The sequence below is a fragment of the Thunnus albacares genome, chromosome 23 (genome assembly GCF_914725855.1).
Source record: "Thunnus albacares chromosome 23, fThuAlb1.1, whole genome shotgun sequence".
Classification (NCBI taxonomy): domain Eukaryota; kingdom Metazoa; phylum Chordata; class Actinopteri; order Scombriformes; family Scombridae; genus Thunnus; species Thunnus albacares.
Window position 1 is genome coordinate 24,628,461 of NC_058128.1, and position 25,987 is coordinate 24,654,447.

The following is a 25,987-nucleotide window of genomic DNA, read 5'->3' on the forward strand; positions in this document are numbered from 1 at the left end:
AGTTAGAGGTCTGTCTGCAATGAGGTGAAGAGTAAAGTTTTAGCTCAGTAGTCAGCACAGTCGTCTATGATCTGGGAGACCCAGTTTGGGGACCTCTTTCTTAAGGTAGTTTATTCATAAATGCTTATTGTAAGACTTTAATTTTCCAAAAATTAAAAATGTAATAAAAGCAAAAACAGGATTTTTAAGTCTCTTTCCACTTTAATTCGAATACAAATACAAATAATTTTGCTGCCTCAACAAATACAGATATAAATACAAATAGTGGGCTCTCTGCACATCCCTAGTGTATACGCATACTGTTCATGTGTGTGTGGCTGTTTAGCTCTTTAGCTATAATTCACATTTAGTTCTGTGTGTTTTACTCTTCTTGCATCCTTGTGAGAGCTTTCAACCCAAGACATGTATCCAGTCGGCACTTCTTTGAGGGGATAAATTTGCATTAGGACTTGAGTTTAAGGTTAATATTAACATTATGTGTGAGCAAATGTTTAGTTTCAAGAAATGCAAACTTATTTCTGCAAAGTATACACTCTGCTTCATTCCAGTGTCAACATTTTAAATGTCTTGAGAAAGCATGAGGAAGTGCCTTTCTTTCAAGGACATCTGTCAGCCTGACACCTTTAGAGTCTTTGGAGTGTGCATGTTTTCTCCTCTGCATCAGGTGAAGGTTCCAATGACAACATATAACCAGACTGATAATTGGATAGTTTTGTATAGTACTGGACATTTTGCACTTGATGGTTTCTTTAATTCTGATGAGAGTGGAGGAAACCTTGGCATTCATCCCTGTGGAGATGACACTCCTCTTAAAAGAGGACACAACCTACTTCTGTCATATAACTCTTTCTGTTGTTTAACATGAGACTGTTGCCAAAATTGGAATGTCATTAGTATGAACGCCAGAACATCTGCAACCTTTATTTAGGCTTAGGTCATATGCAGTTAGTGATCATGGTCCACACAATTTTTGAAGGACAAACAAGTGTGTGTGTGAAGAAAAACAGAGCATTGCTGTACCTGTGGAAAAGGACTGATTTAACCAGTGTCACCACGTCTCGACTGGCGTTGTACCCTGCACATACAATGGCCACGTGGATGGTCTGTGGAGGAGATGAAAAGAGTGAAGGATTAACAGGTATATAAAATAAAGAAGAAGCGAGGAAGAGTGTGGCACGGTGATAAAAGTATTAAGAGCTGTGAAGAAAAAAATATTTGATTTTCAGAAATAAACCACAAAGAGAACAGTGTTTCATACAAACATTCATGACATCAAAGTATTAAGGGCAGAATTCACCAATCATAAAAATATCAAACAAACTGCTTATGGTCTGTTTCTGCCTGGCTTATTGTTAATTACCACTAATTACAAAATTGCAGAAACAAAAATTCTCTTAGGATATTCCTTCACTGTTCTTATGACAATATTTTACTTACTAGTGCCATGCTAACATCTAAGGGGGTAGTCGCACCAGAAGTCACATATTTACAGTGGAGTCCAGTGGATTTGTGTTTAACCTAATTATCTAAACCAGGGGTTTTCACCCTCAGACAAAACTGAGACAACAGTGTTGTTCCTTATCTTACTTCGATTTGGGAGATATTCATGCTCTCTGTTTTGGAACTACAGTTCCTATAATGCTTTGGGGGATGTTGTAAACAGAAATGTTGCCATGGATTCAGTGAGTTACATGTAGGCTACAACCCGGCCCCATTTTTTTAGCCAACATTGGCTTACATTTTGGTAAACTGCCACCATTAAGAGTATGCTGAATGAGCTATTAGCAGTTCCTGTTTGTGGTGTGAGCATGGATGAAAAGACAACTATCACTGGATGACTTTGATACTGATGAAAACTTAAAACTCTGATAGCTCTCGTCTTTTTTCTATGATTTCTCAGCAGATTTGTGGATGCTGATTAGCTAAATCAGAAGTTTTTCAGCTGATTGAGAATTGTCTCCTGACTGTTTGAACCCAAGCACCATTGAAAACCAATCAGCTAAAAGTGAATACATCTACAATGTCTCTTGCAATCTTCCAATGTATTAGAAACCTACAGTATGTGCATGCATAACTCCAGGATAGGTCAAAGCAGAGAGTAGCTCTGCATGATCTTATTAACAGTTTGTGATTTAGTGTTGCACTGATATAAAGTTGGGGGGCTCAGAAAGATTAAAAAAGAGGCAGAGATAGCCTGACTTTTATGGGTTAGGCACCAAATACAATGGATCCTACAATACCCACAATGCAACTCAATAGTGTCATTTATTAGACCTTCCCTTTACACATCTTTCAAATTCTTTTCCTCCAGTTTGTAACACAGGCTTTTTGTTATGAACTCGTAAACTCCATGCCAAGGCTCAGATAACGATGGCAGGGGTGGGAAATATGACCAAAATTTCATATCCCGATATAGGTAATTTCATATCCTGATAACGATACCTATCCTGATATAGCACATTTTAATTTAATGTGTAAATAGTTGGACCGTCCCCTCCGTCTCTCTCCGCTGGCATAAAGCCGCCTCCGTGTGTGCTTCTACAGTATGCAGGCGTTCCTGATTCAGAGGCGTGATGGAGATCAGACTGATCAGAGCTGTAAACTCTGCCATGACGGAGGACAGAGACGTTACTAGGACGATTCGTTTGATAACATTAGAAGTTAAGTTAGACTTTTCTGTCAGTTACCCGACTCATTTTAAAAAAGTCAAGACGAAGAGAGAGAGAGAGAGAGCAGCTGTGGTCAAGTGAACTAGAGAGTGAATGAAGAGAGGGAGCGCCGGTAGTGAAAAAGCTGGTAAACCAGATCAATAAAACTTTGTTTTCTGATTGTTTCACAGCGGTTATGTTCTAGAGCACAAACACGCCCACACACCTCCGCTCGACCCTGCAGCTGTAGCAGAGACCCTCACACTGAGCTGAAATTAAAAGAATGCACATAAATTTGGTAAATAAAATAAATAAAGACAGTCTCTACTGAGTTTTGCTGTTATTTATAGTTGCCATCTTGCTGCTTCTCTGCTCTTTCTCAACGCTGCGGGGCTGAACCCTGCGCGCATGTGCAGCGCAGCAGCAATCCGTGCAAAAGATGGACAAACTCCAAATGACAAAAAATACCGCCGTGATTTGCGTCACAATGATATAAACAATAGAGCATTATATGAAACGATAGACATTTTTCTCTCGTCACATGATATATATCGTCATATCACACAGCCCTACCTGATGGTGCAATAGAGCTCAAAAGCATTGAAACATGCAACAGAAGACATAATACCAATGTTTTCACAGCAGGATTAATACTTCTCATGACTAGTAAACTGATTGTGACGTGTCAAATCAGTAGAGAGCCCCTTGTACATAAAAAATGTGATAAATCCTTGTTTGGCTGCCCACGCAATCCACTGTAATGATGTGTTATGCAGAGTCACTTTGCACCCAACAATAAATGTTTTCACAGCCAACAGGACTGATGGTCAATAAGACCTAGGCAGTGAGAAAAACTGACTTCTTTTAATGAATTCTGGGACTCTTTGATGACATGCCGTAATTGAATTTTTTTGTTCCCTCAACTTGTCATGTCTACTTCTATGTCAATTGGTGGTTTTCCCCAGCATGTCTTCTGCTCATTGTGTAGCTCCATTGTAATGTGGTCTTTTGAAGTAGGTGATAAGATTGTCTCTCTCCCTTTTGAATAAAACATTTCACCATGTATGGCAGTTGAATGAGAGTAGTGGCTGTAGAAGAATCCAGTGCCTTTAGCTGATTTTTAACAGTATTTGACTACATTATGTTGGACTTTTCCCTCACAGCCCTGGGTTATGACTCCAATTTTAGCTCCAAATATCTCTCCCCGATGCCAGCTTGACATGTCAAAACTCCATGTGCATTTTTTTCCCCCTCTCAGAGCTTCCAGAGTAATCTCCCTGCAGGGGTCAGGGCAGCTAGGCTAACCCTCCAAATGAGGAGGGGTCATGTTAAAGCACTCCTGGAAGGGTGCTACAGTCAGACTGCCCTCTCTAGATTTTCCCTCGTCCGACCCTGAAGGAGCTCTGCTTTCCCTGCAGTTGGCTTTTGAACAGCGCTTGGCTGTAGCAGAGAACTGTGCGTGAGTGACGGCTGATGTGGGAGGAAAGTTGAAGGTGGTGATGAGCAACCATCTGAGGGCATATCCTTTTTCAGAGCATTACACACAAATCACACACCTGCCAGCGAGAGAGCACAAGGTATATGTCTGACTGAGATCATAAACTCTGAACCTCTTGGTGCATTCTTAGTCTGAGCTATAGAGAGATATAAACAGTTTATTATGAAGTTGTTCCTTCCAGCCAACATGTAGGGTGCATCTTCATATATTTTAGTAAATGTCTGATATGCACTTGCATTCCCTAACCCTAACCCTTTACCCAATCTGTGTACTTTTGTATGTTATTCTCTTCTTCTCTGTCTTTCTCCTAACACAGACTGTAGTCAGGAGTCTACATCCCTGTGTGTTTTTTTGCTTTGTACTGTTTGTTATATGTGCTGTTATATGTTTTATGTAAGGGACTGCAGATGAAAGCTAGCTTTAAAGCTAACTCTGGTGCAGTGCATTAAATGTTAACATGTATGTTTAAAACTGTACATTGTCCCATAAATACAATAAAACAACACTTATTTCACTTGGTGGCAACACAGTTTTATCTAAAATGTCTGACTCGTCATATAGTTTTTATTCAAAAGCACACAGTACAATAATACATTTTTACCGTTGTCAAGGTAACTCACTGACTCTTCTTCTTGTCAAATACACAAACATTGAAGATGTTGTTGTTCCCAGAGATACTAAAGTAAAGTTCTGTACTGACTGGAGATCTGCGTTTTTAATTTAACAGATTACAATCTATGATTTATTTGAGTGCCCCCCCCCCCCCCCCCCCCATCAGTTATCTGGTTATAAGTGTGTAATTACTGCTCAAACCATTTCTACTTATTCTTATTTAAGGAACCAATAACCAAGAAGCAAGCTACTCTCACACCTTATCATACAGACCATAAGTTCCAGCAGCCACGTGGTTGGTCGGTGGTTAATTTAGGGATGCTTATAGAAATAGATTTTTACTTTTATGTATATACAGTACTATGCAAAAGTTTTAGGCGCTAAAAGTAAAGTGAGAATGCTTACAAAAAATAGTGCTATAAATTGTCTTAATTTATCAATTAACTTCTTACAAAGTTGAGTAAACAGCAGAAATCTAAATGAAATCAATATTTGCTGTGAGCAGCTTTGCCTTTAAAACAGCAGCAGTTCTCCTCGGTTCACTTTAACACAGTTTTTCATGATAACTTGCAGGTAGGTTGTTGTAACCATCCTGGAGAAAGAATGTTCTTCTGTGGATTTATTATTTAGGCCATCTCAGGTGCTTCATGTAATCCCAGATTGACTCCATGATGTTGAGATCAGGGCTCTGTGGGGGTCATACCATACCATCTGTTGCGGGACTCATCATTCTTATTGTTGCTGAAAATAGTTCTTTATGACTCTAGCTGTATGCTTGGGGTCATTGTCATGTCAGACACCTCCCTGATGGTATTGCATTATTGATAAGAATCTAAACATCTAGGGTGCCTAAAACTTTTGCACAGTACTGTATGTGAAAAGATAAAAAATGAAAGCCGATATATCAGATTTTTAAACTTTCAAATATTGATATCAGTTTCAGTCTCAAAAGCCAAATGATCAGAATCCCACTTTTAATGTATATGTTCACTGTACTGTACTAAGCCCATTTCACAGTACTGAGCCAATATCCTGAATCTGTAACAAGATATCTGACTACCTGTAAGTATAGGCTATTCCTGTCATCCAGTCAAACTCCCACTGAGCTAAAAGGTGATGTGCTGTGGTGCAGTGAGGGTACTATCAGAGTGGGGATCACAGCATGGGCTCTGTTAAAGCTCTCACATTATCCAGCCTTCTGACAGTGAGCCATTTCCCAACAGCAAACCAACAGCATCACTGCTGGAGGATTAGGCTAATAGGAGAATAAAGCCAAGCTATAATATGGTCTCACAACATACTAATGGCACTCTGGTTCCTGGAAACAACCTTCAATGTCATACTGCATTACTACACAAAAATGGATTTGAGTGGTATGTTACTGATGGAAGATTTTGTAGTTTTAACAAAACAGGTTTTATTTTTAAAGTTGCCATGACAAATATACACTGATCATGTCTCACCTCACACTTATCCACCACCGGCTGCTGCACACAGTCTGAGCTGTTTCCCACTGCAGCAGCTTTCTGGCCTTCATTGTCGCCAGTGCCCTCCTCTGAATGAGTTCGGCTTTGGTTGCCACGGTGACCGCCATTTGGAAGGCGTGCTGATGGACTCCTGGGTGGCCGGCTGAGCTCCCGGCGCAGTGCCCGGTTCTCCTCCTCCACCGCCCGCACCCGCAGCTCTAATGCCTGGCGCTCGCCGGCTCCACCCACCGGCGTGGATGACTGGGTTTCCAATGGAGACAGGGGGAGGGGCTTCACTGCGGGGGGCAGGACAAGAAAGATGAATGTCATTTCAAAGTAGGTGACAACCTTAATACCCATACTTTGTGTGTTGTTTTTTTTTTGTTTTCATATCTTATTGCACCGGTATCTTTTACATGTGCAATGTATTGAAATGACAATAAAACCATGAAACTGACACCAGTGGTGGCGACATAGTGGCATTTGGAGGTTCAATTCAAAATGATGGGCTACTTTTGGCACTCTGAGTCTTGGTTTAGCGTATTAGCATGTTAACATTTGTTCATTAGCACAAAGCACAGGGTAAAGCTGAGGATGCTAGTTTTTCCAGTTATGTGGTCATAAATCAAAGTATTAGACATTGAAATTTCAGTGCTAGATGAAAAGTTATTCTTCATCCTGAAGGGAGCATGAATGTCTGGAGTAAATATCACGGCAATGCATCTAAAGGCTGTTAAGATATTTCACTCTGAACCAAAGATGTCATCCTGATGGTGATACTGGATGAAAAGTCCATGAATAGTTCATGAACTATGAATAGCTATACAAAAATTCAATGTATGGACCAAAGTAGTAGAACACAAACACAAGCTCCAACAGCCATTTCATAACTTCTTAAGTAATTTATGGTGAATTTTCCTTTAATAGAGAAACACAATGAGAATATCTAAGAGAATAGATGGGTTTACATTTAGGATCAAAGTGTTGATGCATCTTAAGATAGGGAGTACACAGATATCTTTCCATCAGTACAGTCGGTACAATTAGCAGGGCAGCCTGAGCTCTGTGCATCTAATCCAAGTCAGCAGCAACTTCATCTCCTCTTCTCTGACTGCTTCAAATATGAACAAGCAGCCTTGAGTCCTGAAGAGAGACAGAGGGAAGAGAGAAGATGAAGCTCTCTCTCTCTCTCTCTCTCTCCAGTGCATTGTAGAAATCTCAGTTCCCAGAGGAGAGTGAGAGGCCTTGGTTGAAGATCATTAAAGAATACAATGGGTTTTACATTCTGAAAATCACTGGGGAGGAGGAAACTGACAGCTCTGGAGAACTCAACATATTACAGTATGGTGAGGAACCAGAGGCGTTATAGCTCAAATGACATGCATTGATCGGTGTTGGGACATAGATGGCTTTCCAGTATGATACCATCTGTCATCTCAGTCAACAACCAGTTGTTTTCATCCAACTGGGAGAATGTTGGTCCCTTTTTGAAACATGCTGTCAAATAAACATCCATGTACTGAACATGCCTCCAGAGAAAAAGCCAATGAACTCCAACATATGCACATTTTTCCTCAAATATTTATGTTTAAAGGCCTCTATATGCAGCCTTGCATTAGTTGCAGTAACGTTATAGAACTTCTCGTTGGTTTGTTCTCCAATGAAGTGTGTTAATTTAGTGGCACATTTTTGTTTTCCTTCAGATTTATTGTCCCCTGAGGCCATAAGATATGAAGGCAGCCAGTATATGCACAGGGCCTTTCAAGCATGCAGGGCAGTTAAGCCCTCTCGCAGAAAACCAAAGCACCTTCTGGACTCCATTTCGTCCAAGCTGTAGTTAATTTGCAGAGTGGATTTGCTGGGCCTAATCCCACTTTACTAGACTCAATGACCATTTGTTTGTGCTGCTCAGAGATTGCATATGGCATTTTCAAGGCAGCAGATGCACCTGGTCTTTTATGCAGCCAAGCCAATTCATTTGGCTTTTAGGTATTTGTCATGAAGCTCATCATCTACATGCAAACAAAAGCCTCAGCAAAGCCCAAGAATCTAATTCATTATTCATTCATTCATTAGCTGATTAAAATGCACTGTAACTTAACATCTACACTCGCCATGTTAATGCTCAGATTACACATGTTGTAAATTTAAACTGTATAAAATGTGATGAATGTTAATTGTTGTGTGGGCTTCATCTACTCCACCTGCAGATGTGCTTTATGTCAGAGGTAAAAGGATCCAAATCTATCAATAAGTAATAAAATAATAAATAATAACATCAAGAGTCATACTGACAGTGGCCTGCATTTAAAGTTTTACTAAAAGCTAACTCCTGACCTTTTTGATTGGAATTACTTAGTATTAATAGCAGTTCACACCCACAGTTTTACAGTCAGGGATTCAGGTTACAAAGTATATTGGATATGTCGCCTGGAGTAAAGAACGCAAACATTTGATCACCATAAATTATATATTATTATTACCATAAATTTCATATAATTATATATCATAATACATGAGTGCTTTATTTACCTCTACTGCAGAGAGAAGCAGGCTTTTACTTGAAAAATAGTCTTTATTGGAAACAGGTCTTTATTTCTAATTTCCCCTGTTTTATGAGCATATTTTACAATATCGTAGTCAGAGGCCACCATGTCCTTATCTGCACTCATTCTAATTTGCTGTTGCAGCTTTATGCTGTTAATGCAAACTCAACACTTGTTCTCTAGATAAATTCATTACAATGTACATTTCCACAGCACTAATTCCATCAGTACAGCAACAGTCGTGTTGTACTTACCACTCTGCTGCTCTCTCAAAGTTTCTCTTTCCTAATAGAAATACTGTTCTCTTTCACCAATTAATTCCAATTAAATCCAATTTTACATTGCACTGTTTTGGATCATTGTTGAGCTGCATTCAATGAAACTCTTCCTGTACAAATGTTTCCATTAAAATTCTTCCAGCAGCTCAAAGGGCATGAGTCTTCTATTTCCTGGTATGCTTTTCATTTGAAACATAGACAGTGAGTTTTGAGCTTTGAGCAGCTTTACATTGGGAACAAAAAACTGAAAGAAGAAGGGAATGTGAAGTAACTAGTAAATGAACCAGTATTGTGTTAAGAAGTGAAAGTGAGAGCAGCAGAGTGGTAAGTTTGACATGACTGATGTTGTACTGATGGAATTAATGTTGTGGAAATGTACTCTACATTATACTGAATTTACCATGTGAGCCATAGTACAATGACCAATCACCCCTCCTTAATGTTTTTACCCAGCCATTATAGCAGCACTGGGTATTATATGAGAATGCATGGTATGGCAAAGTAAAAGTTGGGCAGCATGTCTTTTAACTACATAATCTGCATGGAATTTGCTTCTTAAATGTAAAAACCTGATTCTATAAAGTATCTGAAATAATCAACTTTCACAATACGACTCAAGTTAAATACTGGAGGAGAGAGATTAGACTTAAGTACTAGAATAAATGTACTTGAATAATGTACACAAAACAGACAGAGTGCCTGTGCTTCTTATGATAATTAAAAAGCTCCTCTCTTAGCTCTTAGGATAATCAGCTGACCTCTTAGCCAGCCGACAGACAGGCTTGTAGCAGTTGCTGAGTGATTCATGACTGTTTGGATACCATGCTCCCAGTGCATTCATGTATGTCAGATTTAATTGTCATCATCTGTAAAGCTCCATACTCCCCCTCCTGCTCTCTGATATCTGCTGGATGGTGGCGACACATCCATCATGCGATGGCATCTGTTCACCTGGCAGAAGGCTTGAAACACCTCCACAGAACTACACCAGCCAGACGCCATTTTGTCTAATCGCTTGGATAAGGAGGACAGAGTGAATTGCATCAAGTAATAATGTTCCCTATTAACCTAAACACTAACCCAATGTTAACCCTTAACAGATTACCACTGCAAAAAGAAAATATCATTTGATACAGAAAAGAATAAATGAATAGAGGCGACTCAGTATTTTTTTAAATGGATGAGTGGGATGAGTGTTGTTCAATAGCTTTTCTAAACATTTTTAATCCAGTGAATATTCAGCATCTACTTATGCTCTTTTAGAGTCAGGCTTCATATTCACACAATTAAATGAAAAATCTAGCAAGTCAAAAGAATGTCAGCATAACAGAAGAGTGAATTACAGTGCTGCATTACTAAATAACCCACATTGCACTGATTGAGCACTCATCAATCATATCTAACAAAGGATCAAAGGGTGGAATCTTCATTTAACAGCATATTCAGTGAAGGTAGAGCTAGAGATTGCCAATAATATTATATAATCCACCCAATAATCTCAAAATTAAAAAAATATACTATAAACACAGACTGCAAAAGCTGACAAAGAAAGGGGAAAATATCAACCAGGAAGACTCTGACCACAACTGTATGGGAATGTTTCAAGTTCATATGGCATGTTGTCCAACCACTCCCAAAGGCAAGCAGAATTTCGAAAAAGAGTGGAGAACAGCTCTAGAGGCTGTGTTGGTGGAGGCGCGGTGTTTAAGGTTCTTGTGAGAAATAAAATAGGATCCAGGAAATCCAGTTTGAGCAACAGATTAATGTATTTAAAAGGTTTATCTGATGCCAGAACCCTATTACACTTTCCTACTTTTCATCATTCCGCCATTATTTCTATTGGGAATAATAACATTGTACTCATTAAAATAATGTTGTTTCTGGGAACAAGTCAGCACTACAACCAAGTCCAACAGGGTAAGAAACAGCAGTCAGACAATCAGACAGGTTGTAAACAATCCAGCAGTTTATTCAGATTATCTTGGTGCATTCACTTTCAGTTTTACCTTCAAATAAACTATGTTAAGTCAGAGTTCAACTTAGCCTCATATGTGACATCAGTATGCAATAAGATGTTCTGTAATTTAATCACATATTGTTTGCATTGGAAACAGTATATGACCGTATCATGGAGTAATGTATAGGGTGCTGAGGTCACAGATGGGACTAAATTGAAGCAGGAAGTGGGTCTGTCAACTGTGACGGATGTTTAAAACGGACAGTTTTAGGTAGTAATTTTAACCTTATCTTTGTTTCTCTTCCAAATAAGTTTGTCTAACCTGGACGTTTGTTTCCAACCTGTCTGATTGTCTGGCTGCTTGTGTTTCTTGACCTGTCAGACCTCTTTTTAGTGATGTCACTGTGTACTCAGATGATATACATCCAAGTTTCCAAAAAAAAAAAGAAAAAAGAAAAGAAATTTCCCTGTAACAAAGATTATTGTCAAAGCATGTGTTTATAGCAGCCTTTCTGAAGCACAGTATGGTGCGTGTGTCCCCAACATGGATGTATGTGTGTGTCGGGACAGATGGATTGTGTCAGCTGCCTAATCTTGGCATTGACAGTGATGGTATGATCTGGATGGTATCATGCAGAGACTCACCACAGCACAGTAATAAAAACTGATGAACTGTCTGGGTCAGTGACCTTGAATGTTGTTGGATGGTTAGATGGATGCTGTTCTGTATGACAGCTGCTAACAGGTTGAAAACCCAACCAACATTATTCATTTATGCTGTATTATATCATGACAGAATACATCATGTATACAATCAATCATTTTTTACTTTACTGTACTGCTACTGTGTCCAATGTGTGGATTTGTGGTTATATTTTTGGTGTTAACAGAGGGGCACACATATTTACGTTGCATTAGGTCAGTGCTGAAAATGTCTCATGTAATGGTTACCGTTAACATCTGATACATGTAAGTTGACATTAGATTTTACTGCAGTTGCATTGAAAGTTTTTCATCACAATTGCAAATATGATTGTATTTGGCCCAGCTGTGTTTAAGCCAGTCTTTAAAGCTCACTGGTTTACTGATGAAACTTAAACCTTGTTATGTCCACTTATGTCTAATTTTTATAAAAAAATAAAAAAAAACATCACCCAACCAACTAGAATCTCAATGCATCACCTTTTGCATGCACTTCAAGAAACTGATGTTTTCACAGCCCAGTATTGCTACTAGATTGATTGGGCAATTGAACTGCTAATTGTTTGCAGTGTATTAAGCATGTGTGTGTAACATAATGTCATCTGCGTGAAGGTGGAATCAACAATTATTAATACAACCCCTTGTGGATTTGGAAAATGAAAGGACCTAGGATTGAACCCTGAGGAATGCCCCTGTTGATAAAAGAACAGGGAGTTCTTACTTTCAGTCTGTTATTTCCTTTCTCACAGGGTCATTCTCAATCTGTTGAATGCATTTCCTTCCTAGCTAGCAGTCTTCTCTGCCTATTCCTTGCACTTTGCTAGAGCTTTTCTGTTTCTAGGCGCATTACCACCAAACGTCAATTGCATGGCTTAAATGCACTACACATTTGCATTACTGCCCTCTGCAATTAGCAGTAACGTGCATTAAATTACGCAGACATGTGCATTGTTGTGCATATGTTAGTACAATACTTGATAAAACAAAGAAGGGATCAAAACATAGTGGTAAAATCTTTCCTCAAAAAGAAAAAAAACTATTTGGAACTAGAAACTATTATGCTTTCCAAATACATTGCTCCAAACAGTTGGTAGATATTGTATTGTACCCTGTTTGAAAAGCAAAAGACTTTATTACAGTGGTACGAAGTGATTACCCCTAACCTCTCCACTACTGTCAAGACATTGACAAAAGTAATGAGTTCTACGAGTAAATATGTAAATAGTGAGAACCTGCAGAGTTATGCAAGATGACCTTGATTCACACCAAAATATCTCTCTCTCTCTATATATATATATATAATACAAAACTGCAATATCCAGTTTGAAAGCTCACTTTTTGATGAGTTCTGAACACTGTCCTGGGGTGTAAATTTGCATTAGATTTTATTTGCTGCTTTCCACAGTTGCATAACAAAGTTTACAAAAACACAAATGCCCCAATTATTGGGAGGAAGGCAGTGTTTTGTTTTGCTTTAGGCATCAACAGCCTGAATATTCATGGGGAGAATGTAAATAACTTATGAGGTGGAGCTTTCAGTCAATAAGACTAGTCACCTCCTGAGTAAGCATATTTAGTCTACAAAGACCTGCTGAGACAAGTATTCTCCATCTCAATACATTTACAGCAGCAATAATCTTTTGTTCTTGAGAAATCATACAGTGCAGTCAAAGTGTGTCATTGTTTTGGATCTACTCTATCACACTGGATTTAAAGTTAGTTTAGGGTTAGGTTTTCAGCTTTCGGATGTCTGAACAATGCAGCAGGACAACGATCCTAAACTAAACAAAAGGATTGAGGGAAAATCAGCAACATGTTTCACTTGTTGAAGACCAGGGCGAAGCCCCAAAAACATGCCAGAAGTGAAGCTGGCTGCAGTACAGACCTGTCATGACATCATCATGATCATCAGCAGTAAAGATACCAAGAGGGACATTTACTGAGCCTGTCACAAATTACCGTCAGGACTGCGTCATGGCAGTTTTTAAATTTAGCATGGTGTTTATTAAGACTTTAATTCATCTGATCTGCATGCCACTGTATAGGATCTGATACCAGGTTTTTTTGATGCATTTTGCACATATATGTCTAAAAAGCAATGACGCACAAAACTGCTGTTGAACTTTGAATACTGGTTGAAGAGGAGAAACATTTGGATCTGCGAGTGTGCATTCATCCAGCAAAAAGGTAGCTTCTTGTATGACGAGGATCATTGAATAGCCTGAAGTCAGGAAAGTAAAAAAACATGAAGCAACTGTGGGAAACAGAAATGTAAAAAATAATGCTTCATTGCTGCTATTTTGTCCGGTGTTGTGGTGCTGAGTGGCTTTGGTAAACTAAGTTTGCAATGTGTCTTAATTTGCATTTCTCTTTCTCTTTCTCTCTCTCGTTCTATTTCTTTCTGACTGTGACCTTCAGACCGCCATTTGGCTTTGCTATGCTTACAGCAGTGGATCTTAGTTCAGACTACAACTAATACATCAATTAATACTGTAACAACATTGCAGCCCCGTGGTTATCTTTACAATTAAGTTCTGTAACTACAATAAAACATCTTTCATTTATTGTTACATGCTAAGATTATATCCTTCGGGCTACAGATTGAATAAACGATTAACAGCAGCATTAAGCAAACTCTTTAGAGCCGTTGTGTTTTCAAAACTGCTAGAAGGAAGAGATGTAAAATTCTGAACACCATCTTGAGTTTGTTGCCATCTAAATAAAAATTAAACTACCACTAAATTGGTCAAATGAACAAACTGTTCTTGAAGCCTCATGTCAGGACAAATGTTACCCTTTGTATTGCATTTTTAGTTGAGTTCTAATAAAATTTACCTGAACAATTATTATTCTTTTATTTTAATTACATGGCAGTTTCCTATGTATGCACCAAATCCCTTTTTATGCTCTGCTAATCTCACTTTCTATTTTCTTCAGTGCTGATACAACCATAGATTCTTACTGACTAGGAATCAACACCACCAGGTTTCCTGAGTGGTACTAAATGACACTCAGTAATACTGAAGCATGTTGAATTTTAAAATGCAGCCCTAAGGCCAAAATTTGCTAAATTTTAAGGAACACATAATAATCAAAGGGAGTGAAATGGAAGGAACGGATTTTATATTAATTACATTCATTGCAAAAAAATATAAAAATGTAAAAATGTGAAAGTTAAAGTTTCCCTGTCATAATTACAACTTGGATGTTTACATGAGCTGTGTTTACAAGGTAGAAACTGGTTTTAACAGTAACTCCTACATGAATTCAGCAGTAGGTGACAATAAAAACACAAACAGGAAGTGAAGAAAATCTCTGAAACATTTTCTATGATCATGGTCAAAATTGCTCAGTAAAAGTCTTCATTGTACCTGCGTGCAAGCCTGATGCTTGATGTACTCCACACAGTCCTTTACGGCTGAGGTGTAGCACCTCTCATGTTTTTTTAATTATCAAATGTTTATGGCAGCGATGATGCATAAAGGATACCAACTGCCATTTCATAATAATGGGTATCATTTCCCTCACCCTGCTCCACAGCCAGTGCTTCTGTTGGAGGGCAAAGCCTCACAGTGAAGCAGAGAGCCGTACATCTTCTCGGAGCCTGTTGATGCAGAGCTAAATCAAGTTACAGAGACCTGAAACTGTCATGTTCTGTATGACTCAATTTACAGTGCTGTAGAGTATGCTGCACCTTCAAAGATGGTGATTAAATTATGGGAGAACTGGGACAAGAGATGGAATTAGAAAGTGACTGAAATAGAAGAAAGAAAACTTAAAGTCATGTGAATACTATGTTGTTAATGTTACTACCTTATGTCCTACATCATACCTACACCAAATACTATTCACATGACATGATGAGTGATTTTCCAACCAATCCATCTTCTTTAATCTATTTTAGCTGCATCTTCTTAGTTCTTTTTATGACAAAGAAGGTAATTCCAGGCTTATGCTGAAGTCTCACAATTTCAGAGTTTCTCATTCCCATATGACACTGACACCACCAGCTGCCAAATCAACCCCCCCCCAAACACACACATGCACAAACACTAATTCTTGAACAAACAACCAAACTGTAAAATGTTCACAGGCATGCATCAGATTACAGCCGTGTGGATCCTTGGCTTGTTGACATGGTTTATGAAGGTTACCTGTGGGGCATCAAGGAGTTGAGGTGTGTTTTCCCCACAGGGCATTCTGTATGAGAGAAGACTACTGAGTAAATGAGCCAAGTAAGTGGCTGCAGGAACAATACAAACCTCTCAGATACATCATTTGTTCGATTGTTTCAGGATATAGTTCTCTTGTGCGTGGTCTGTGTTAGGGCCTTAGTCAAGCTGAAGACACAGGGATATTAATTTCCGTTTCTGAGCTACGACACAAAATGTTCTCCTCAAAGGGGATCCAGAGAGTGGGCATCTGTTTTCTTATGAATATGAAAGACTGTTGTCCATTTATGGAAGCTCGACTCACAAGGTTCAACGATTCCTCGAAGGGAACTTAAATGAATTCGGCAGGAAGGTCAAAGTAATGAAGTAATGAACAGGCAATAGGATTAATGGGGATGACACATTATTTGCATATTGGGCTTTGGGGAAAAACAGGGGGTCTGCTCATTTCATTGAGAATTTTTAAATAAATTGTGCATTTTCCAGACCCCCATTACTGCCAACTTGGATGAAAATGGGATTCACTAATATGGTTTTCCGGGGCCAACTGTTTTCTACGATGCACAAGAATATTGTAGCTCAAGCTAATACTCATTTATTCATTCACTGGTTTCTTCATTCACTAATGCATTCCTTGTTAGACTGTTTGCCCCGAAGTGGTCATTAAGAGACATGGCAATGTCTAAAGACCACACAGTATTAAAAATTGAGTGTAAAGCCAAAATTCCCAGTGTCAAAGCATTTGTTCACTGTAACCCAAGGGAAGCCATTTAAAAGTTGGCAACACTAGTATTTGGTGGTGTTCTGGGAGAACTTACACAAGGGTGAAAACTGCCCCACTGTGACATCCTTAATAATAATCCAGACATGATGAGATGGAAGCATGGATAACCTTTTTCTAATCTGAGAGACTGAAGCGAGACTTTATTTTGGATTTAGCCCTGAGCTAGAAAAAATTGGCTTTCACAACACAGCTTATTCATTTATGAAATTTGACGGTGAAGATGAAAATCAGCTTTTTGGCATGTGTCTCAGGGTAAAGCAAGGGGCTTTGTGTTTTTTGGAGATCTAATAGCTTAAGGGAAGGGGCTGAACTGAAAAGCCTACTCTAGTTTGTATTCTACTTTGGTAAACACTACTGCAATACTGTGGTGTTAGACTAATATATTTTTTTTAAATGCCAGATAGTAAAAAATGGCTGTTCTAATAAATGACACCAATTGGTTCATACCACTTTCACCACAAATAGAAATGCGCTAGTAAAAATTTGTCACTTACAAAAAAAGCAGCACACAGAGATGCTACAACATTTCTTGGACCTCAAAATAGACTTACATCTAGAGTGGCTATCCGTCCAGTTTTAGGTTGGACAGTTTGGTTTTGAATTACTGTGTCTGTCTACTGGTGCAGCCTTGAGCTGTATGCTCATTTGTCTTCCTTTTGCGATCATCCCTATTTTATACTTTATAAATCTATAAAAATAGAAAATAGGCTATCTGTTAGTATACATTCCCTTAAGACTTGTGGTCTAACAAATAATAAAGAACCGCCAAAACGAAAGACTTCTTTTAATCCTGAGTGGTCTGAAGAGCATGGATTCATTACAAAAAGCAGGCTGCACATTGTGTTGTTGCAATGCGAACATAAGCAGCTAAAGGAAAGGTGCCATCAACAGACATACTAGCACAGACAAGCACAAAAGTAATAATCAAGGCATAGGTGTGTCTTTTATCATTTTTCCATGAAGCTTCATCACCTCAAGATGACAAAATCTCTGCTGCAGAACTTTGTAATGCATGTAGTCAAGTATCACCAGTCATACAGGAGTGTAGACTGCGCAATAAAAGTTGATCAAGAAACCTACAATGACTTATCAAGGTTGACCTGTGGAAAAATTAAAAGCCAAAGCTTTGTGCGAAAATATCCTTGCACCCTACTCTGTCCAGACACATGTGGATTATGTAAAAGAAAATGAACTGCATCGTTCAGTGGCAACTGATGCATCAAACAAAGATACAATGAAGTGTTTTGCCATTTTACTGAGATATTATATCAGCTGCTGGCTAAATTGGAGATCTCTGGTCTAGATGTGAAAAAAATGTTAGCATATGCAGCAGACAACGCCAATGTTAACTACAGAAAACACAACAGTGATTATTAGAAGCTGAAACTGGCTCAAAAGGACATGCTTGCTGCAAACTCTTCAGCCCATATTCTGCACAATGCAGCAAGATATGCAGCAGGCAGCTTGGATGTTGTGCTTAAGGTTTATAGCCATTTTAACATCTCAGCTAGCAGAACGACATAGTTAAAGGAATTCTGTGAGATTGTGGAAGCGGAGGAATGCAAGCTGCTGCAGCATATTGTCACAAGGTCTTGGTGAGGAGGAATGCTCTGAGATTTTGTGGAAATGCTTTGAAGAGGATGGCATTGAAGTATCTGAGATGCAATTTCTCTTCCCCAGTCACATTTTAAAGGTATTCTCAGACTGTATTGGAGAACCTGAGGCCAAATCATTTAGCATAACCTCTGTGTTAAAGGTAATGTCTCAACTGAAAGGGAAACTTGAGAGAAGGCTAAAGGACAATTCTTTCACTTTGCTGTGAACAACTCAAGCAGATAACCCCTGATCTGGCAAAGAAATGTGAGGCTGATTTTATTGTCTCCTATGAAAGAGCCAAGAAATGCGAGTGAAAGGTCAGAATTATCTGAGAACAGCTTTGCTAGCAAAGTGTCAAAGTTTGGCCTCACAACTGCTGCTCCTTATGAAGACTACAGTGATGCAATCCAGGCCTGCCGTCTGAAAGACATTGATATGGATGGACTCTATGAGGAATATAGCATGGTAGAAGCTATTCTCAGCTCTTCAGAAATGGAAAGTTGCCACAGTGAACAGCAGTATCTGAAACTGTTTCCCAAAGCAGATGTCCCACTTGTGAATCTGAGGAAGGTCAGTGTCTACATCTTCTCCACGCCATGTAGCCATGCTCATAACGAATGTGTCTTTTCAATGATGGCCTCAGTATGGAGGAATGAGAGAAATCATCTGGATGTGGTCAGTGTCAAGGCTGAAGTGCAAATTTGTGTCAGTTTCACATCTGAGTGCACAGACTACACATTTGAGTGCAAATAGACATTCAACTATATGATGAGTACACTAGAGTCTTATTATGTCTTACAGGTTTGGGATTATTTTCAGTTTTTATCCTGGCTTCACTGAATCCTGCAAAGCGTCCTCCTTTTAAGTGTTAAGGAAATGGCCATCCTACTAACACCCCACCAAATATTCTGCTTTTTTGATTCAGACCAGACTGTTTTTTTTTTTTTTTCCACAAGCACAAGACGAGCAGATGTCATGTACTTATTTATCTGTCAATTGTTACTCCATGTCTCCATGATGATTGGAGCAGGAATATAAAACAAGTCATCTCACCTCATTAACAATAAATGTTTTTCGCTATCAAAACAACTGAACTCATTAGCTTTAACTATTGCTTCAAACTGCAGCTCCCCGTCTTCCTCAGGGGGTGGAGTTTTCTCGGTTGTCATGGAGTTGGTTGGTTGGTTCAGTTATCATCATTTGACCCAAGTATGGAACCCTCTGTACTTATGTCTTGCTCCAGAAAAATGTAGTGAGTGGTTTGACTGAGATTTTTTTAAATTTTTTTTTTTTTTATCAAACTAATGTTTCCAAAGTCAAGAATGAACCCAATTCAAAACCCAGTGTTTTGTGATCTGGAGCAGCATCTCTGGTAAATATTTTCTAACTAAAACTTTTTGGTAAGGTAAGGGATATATAAATAGTATAATAATATAAATAGTCATAGTTAAAAGAAACAAACACTGATTGTAGGAAGGATATCGGATAGGAACAGCCGTCTCTTATTACAGTAATAAAGTTGTTTAATTAAACACCAAACACCTTCAATTTAAATATAATATCACATGATGTTAATTTGTCGAGTAAAGGAGTTTTCAATTCTGTGACGTTTGAAATGTTTGAACTATAAATACTAATTGCTTAATCTCCACTGTTCATCACAGACTCCACTACTACTGCTGTCGGACTGCAGCTAGTCAACAATGCGTCACACAGCTTGAAGTTGAGGGTTGCCGGATCATCAGGTCAGGTATCTCATATATCCCACTCTTTTATTCTTTATCATAATGACCCTTTTTGCAGAAAACAAACAAACCTGGCAACTCTGCAGAGATCTTACCATTAACAATATGTGGAGTTAAATTGCTTGAGAGGGCAATTCAGCATTACCTTGACATGTTCCTACCATCCATACCAGAATCTATGTGTAGCTTCGTGTATTCAGTTCTCACTTTAATTCTGCACTGATTGACCCTACAAAAGCACCCAAGAAACTTAAAAAGCAAGCCTCACTACTGAATATTTTAAACTCTTGAGTGTTATTTTTGTATTTTCCAAACAAATAGATAAATATTCATAAATGAAGTTAAATCTAAGTACATGAAAACCTCATTTCTCCATGGTTGCCCTTGCTAACTCATTTTTATCCAACTGTCACACAGTTACATCATCAACAACACTGAATCCTCTGACTGTGATTCACATCATTAGTTTGTTTGTCTGCACTACAGTTTGATTACAAAATTCTTACTGACCTGAGTGAATACTCAGTTCTATTCATCTGAATTAAACATGGCAGGTGTGAAAACATCCTTGGAATGCAAATACAGCACTTTACTAAACTATTTAACTCACATAATTAAACATGTTGAGAGTGTCTACACCTTGTACACACCTGGGAGGATGCTTATTATGCATTCTCCAACTGTGACTAATCTTAATTCCTTAATCTTGTAGCAGAATTCAAGTAAATCACATGACACATCACCTATGTGGACACCCAGAAAAAGTGAATGGACACTAAAACATCCCACTCATATGTATTGCATTATTCTGCTGCTATATTCACCTTCACTCCTTTGGTTTCAGGCTTCCCGCAAGATTTTGGCTGCAGGGATTTGTTTCTATTCAGCCGCAAGAGCATTAAAGAGAAAGAAAAGACTTTCCCCAAACAGCTGCAGCAAGTTGGAAACATACTGTTCTCTAAAATTCCCTTGTATGCTGCAGCATTATGATTACCCTTCAAAAACAGAGGAAAAGATCATGATTTTTGAAATATACAGTGTGGGTTTAAGTTACAACGTCCTTAAAAGTAAGAGACCTTTGTCATCATGGCTCACGGTTGGGAATGCGACACTTGCTGTTGGAAACAGGTAACGAACAGCAGTCTTCTGTGGCAAAGTCCACTGCTGGGTTATATACTTCATCCACCCCTCCTCCTCTGAATCAGGAACTTTGTTGACATATGTAGACGTCATCTCAGCCAAACCACTGCTCTGGGTCATAATTGCTACAGCCTCTAGATGGCATCTGTCACTCAAACGTAACTATATGTCGTATTTGGGCGACTGACATTACGAACGATTGTGTAGTTTTTCTCGGGAGGACGGTCTCGTCTAAACACAAGCAGTACTTATGTCAGTATTTATACCTAAACAAATAATCTAAATTGAAAGAAAATGTCTGATCAAAGAATATACAAACAAGACTACAAATCTGACCAGAAATTCGATGCTAGCTTTTGGTTCAATAGGTGGAGCTACAGATAGGCATGGGCTCTGACAGCTGGATCCATTCTGGAGCGGATGACAAAATACGTGCATATGTTAAAGTCTGACACTAACAAATCTCTTATCAAATCTTTTCTCCTTCTTATTGTTAGCAAAAAACAATGCACAAATCATTCGGGTACTGTTAGCAGGCTTCTCCTTTGCTGCCAATAACTGTTACTTTTGCTGCCTAAAATGACAAATATCTCTGGTGGCAGATTATATGAACTGTTGCTAATTAAAGTTAATCACGAGCAATAATGTGCTCTGTGATGATGATGATACTCAGCCAAAAATTGTGAGTGAAAAGAAACATCTTTCTCCAACCACAAGAGGACTGTGTGCTTTAGTTCAACAATACCAACATAGTCGCAGCGGTACATCAAAATAATAGTTATGCTGGGATACGTTTAATCAACATGTTATATCTTCTGCTCCTCATATCATTTTCTCAGATTGTGAATATTAAGTTGATTACAAATGTATTTAAATAGGGATTAAAAGGATTTGGATTTGATAGAATGCTACTGAACCCCATTGCTAGCTACATAGTCATATATCAGTTGGTAATAAAAAAGTTTCATGTTTGATACCCAGCTCTCAACAAAACCATTAAAAACAGGCCAAGGCTAAAGTGCACAAAGTATGTGGACAGGGGTGCCCCCATACTTTTAGCCCCATAGTGTATTTTCCATCAGTAAGACCTTATTCCCTCTGCAGGTTTGCTTTATGTGGCAGCTCATCCAGACAAAGCACTAAGGACCCCAGGGACTCGCCATCTCTCTCATTCTGTCAGACAGATAAACACAGCAGAGGAAAAACACAACAGTCAAGATGGAGACAGAGCAACGAAAAGAGGTTGAGATGGAGAGAGAGAGAGGAAGGAAGGAAGGAGGAGGAGGAAGTGTGAAAGGGAGAGTCTGAGCCAGTGGAAGCACATTGTTCCTGTCTCACACATTCAGGCCTCACCTACAGCTGACACTCCCTCCAGCCAGGTCCTTTCACAACTTATCATACTCCCAGCAACTACTCCCCACCGCCAGGAATTTTCTGCCAAATCTAATAATTACTTTGCAGACCTTGGTGACTATTGCATTATTGGAGCGTATTCACATATACAGTCTCCAGTGACTGTGACCCCGAGTCAAAATTGTCAATTTAATCATAATTAATAATGGCACTACTGCAGTATTTCAATCCTGTGAGTCAAAGTCATTAAAATGGCTCCAAGAACTCCTGGACTATATTGTCTGGAGGAAGTAATCAACTTTGGACAGGCCTCAGTAACTCATTAATATACCACCTCCAGAAGGAAAAGGGGAGGGAAGGGTGACTTTGTCTACAGGAAATTTGTTTCTTCAGACTTGTGGGATAAGTATATACAACTCTGGGAGTTTGATAAAAAGACAATGTCTATTTCTGTTCATTGTATATTATAGTCTTTTTTTAAGTCTTCTTTAATTTTACAGAGTGACTAAAGTAATATTTCTTATTTGGATTAAATTAGTGGTGGATAACAGCTTTTATTGGAATCTACCTAGGCTAATATTAGTAATTTGTTAAAGACACATAGATTCAAATGTGTTGATGTCAAATATGATCCTTTTTATACATGTTGATGATACATGTGACTCAGCTGAATTTATTTGCAATCTGGCATCTGGCATCCATATAAGCTCAACATATTCAAAAACTGATGCATTAATCGGTTTAATTTGATTAAATGGAAAATGGTTATGAAAACGTTTATAATGTAGCATCCTAAGGTAGCTGTGTAGGAAAGCCTCCCAGCATGCTCATGGACATAAGTCTCATTTTATATGTGTTCCTGCATTGTTAAAGGGGGCACATCATGCAAGTCTATATTTATATTCTGGGGCTTTACTGGAATATCTTTGTGGATACTGTCCTTACTGGACAATACACACATGGAAGAACCTTAGCAACAACCTTAGCAACCAAGGCTATGGATTGTACTAAGTTTGATCAAGAAAGACAATATATGAAAGATGAACTTAGGAAGACTGGAGTTCAGGAGCTCAGCATTAAAACTTTAATGAACCTGCCAAGTGGGTTGAGCAGTAGTTTTCTTTGAGTTTATTAGACAGACAGGATTAATGTGTAGGATTTAATCTGTGGTCCACAATCTGGAGCAGAAGGTGGTGGTAATGCACCTAATATGCTGGTTGCCAACCACTGTTATAAACCAAAAAGAAGAAGAAGTTTTTTCCAAACAGAGTGGTACATCCTGTCAGCCAAGGTACTACCTATCTCTGCAGCTGAACAGAGCAGCTCCTCTGTAGACTGTTTCTCCCTGACGGTCCCAGTGCTTCCTCCGCAGGCTCTATTTCCCTCAGCTACCTGAAAGACACACTGCTTCTTCTCACTTTAACCTGAATAACAAATCGGGGAAGCAGAACTGGTAGAAGCAGCAGGTCTGTCGGGCAGCTGCGTGAAGGTTAAACAGTCCACAGAGGGAAGCACAGCCAGGTGGTGTAGGAGAAGGAGAAATGTTCAATTTGGACAGATGCTGATATTTCATTTTAAAGCCTTTATCGGCTCATACCAATGACATGCTGATATTATCGTGCATCCCTGTCCGACATCATAACAGTATTTAAATAACTGAAAATGACAAAAAGCATATGTCCCCTTTGATGGGATTATTATTTTTCCTTGTGTTTCCACACTTCCACTGTTATTATGAGTTATCACAAGTGAATGTGGGTAAACCTCAAGTGATTTTGTGTACACAGTTCCCTCCCAAATGCGAATGCTTATAGTCGTTGCAGGGTTGTTCCATGGAAGGTTATTGTGAGTGAAGATATTTTGCTTTGTTAGTGCTTTGGCCTACTCAGTGTCAGATGCTCTATATGAATGCAGTCCATCTGCCATTGTTACAGAACAAAATGGGAAAAATTAGATACTGTAGCTAATCACAACTTCAATAAGGGAAATTCAACATCTTGCAAACAAAGCACCAATGACAAATGCCTCTGATTTGAGTAATCAAGAGAACAGGGCACCAGCAGGTTGGTTTGGCTCCTTACAACGATAGCTTGACATCATATGGGAGAAACCATCCGCTTGGGAATGTCTCCAGCCAAGGAACCAATCACCATTCCGGTGTGTCAGGCTCCGATTTCCATACAAATGTGCACACACCTGGCACACCGTATGAGCTCAGGATTTGAAAAAATGATCCAAGATGTGTTGTTGGTTAACTCCAACAGTTAAATGACAAATAAAAAGAAGCACAGATTTTAAAAGGCAAATCCAGATCATCTCTCTGCCTCATATTACAAAGGATCAGTTCTGATGTGTGTGTGAGTGTGTCAGAGATCTATGTGTGGTGCAGACCTTTGGCAAGTGCTGGAAGGCCACACACATAGCTGTTGTGATCACTGCTGTGGTTGACACATGTGCCAACGCATCATTTTGTCAGCTGCAATTATTAAATGCCTAACTGCTAACCTTGAAAGCTGCCGACTGACAGGTAAAGCCAGGTGAGTGCTGGGATGAAAAGCAGGGCGAGGGAGGCCGCCAGGAACTTCCTGCGCCCACGACACATTCCCAGCATCCTCTGGACCAAAGCAAATGGAAAGAGAGGTAAAGTGACCCCTATGTGGGTAGCAGCTGTTGTCCAGGCTGATTCATGGCACTGGAAGAGAGGAGACAGAAGGGAAAACTGGGTTAGAGAAGAGGCAGACATTTCACATCCTGTATAGACACAATTACAGCTGAGCACACGGCTTCAGTTGGTGCTATGAACAATACATCTGTGAAGCTCCTCAGTAAAAAGACACATTTTGAATCATTTACTTAATATTGTACCGATCTCTTAATTATAATTAATTCTAGGCTTTAATAAGACAATGGTAAAACCATGCAGCCAATGCAATTCTGAATCAAAAGTGTAACACAAATTTGTTTGCACACTTTTTTTTCCCTACAGGTCCTCCTGCATTGCATGTTCTGAACCTATTCTCTGCAACAACACTAGATGGCAGCATGAGACATAGAAAGGAAAATGTTGTTACATATTAAATTTCAGAAGAGGTGAAGAATCATTAGATTTTACCAAATTTGGTTTGAGAATACTAGAGGACATAGTGGATCTGCATACCACATTTGGTGACATTTGAATAATATGTATATAATATATTGGTGAGCCTCTTTATGTCAGATTTGCATCAGATTTGATATCCCATATGCAGCACATATGGGATTTGCATATCAGTGTGACAATTACAATAACAATAACAATTTAAAGAATAAAACGGTTCAACCCCTTTTAACCTTCCAACCAAGTTGAAGATATGTTCAGCTATTAAATGTTGCTTAAATCAGGCAGTGACATACTAATCTGACTTTGATGACCTGAACTAATTTTGTCAATTTCTAGTGTGATCTAGGGCAGAGAGTATAGAAGTCTCATTATATGATATTAGTCGAAATC

At 38.9% G+C, this 25,987-nt stretch overlaps 1 protein-coding gene across 3 annotated transcripts in view; it reads right to left on the reverse strand.

Annotated features, from left to right (window-relative positions):
- Window positions 1-25,987, reverse strand: part of large1 (LARGE xylosyl- and glucuronyltransferase 1) — a 128,229-nt gene that overhangs the window by 62,027 nt on the left and 40,215 nt on the right. For all 3 annotated transcript variants that reach the window (XM_044343399.1, XM_044343398.1, XM_044343400.1), the window contains 3 exons: window positions 25,003-25,189; window positions 6,222-6,520; window positions 1,021-1,103 (listed from right to left, as the gene is read on the reverse strand). In XM_044343399.1, coding sequence (XP_044199334.1) covers window positions 1,021-1,103; window positions 6,222-6,520; window positions 25,003-25,108 — 488 coding nt within the window. In that variant the 5' untranslated portion in view covers window positions 25,109-25,189. The remainder of the gene's footprint in view (window positions 1-1,020; window positions 1,104-6,221; window positions 6,521-25,002; window positions 25,190-25,987) is intronic.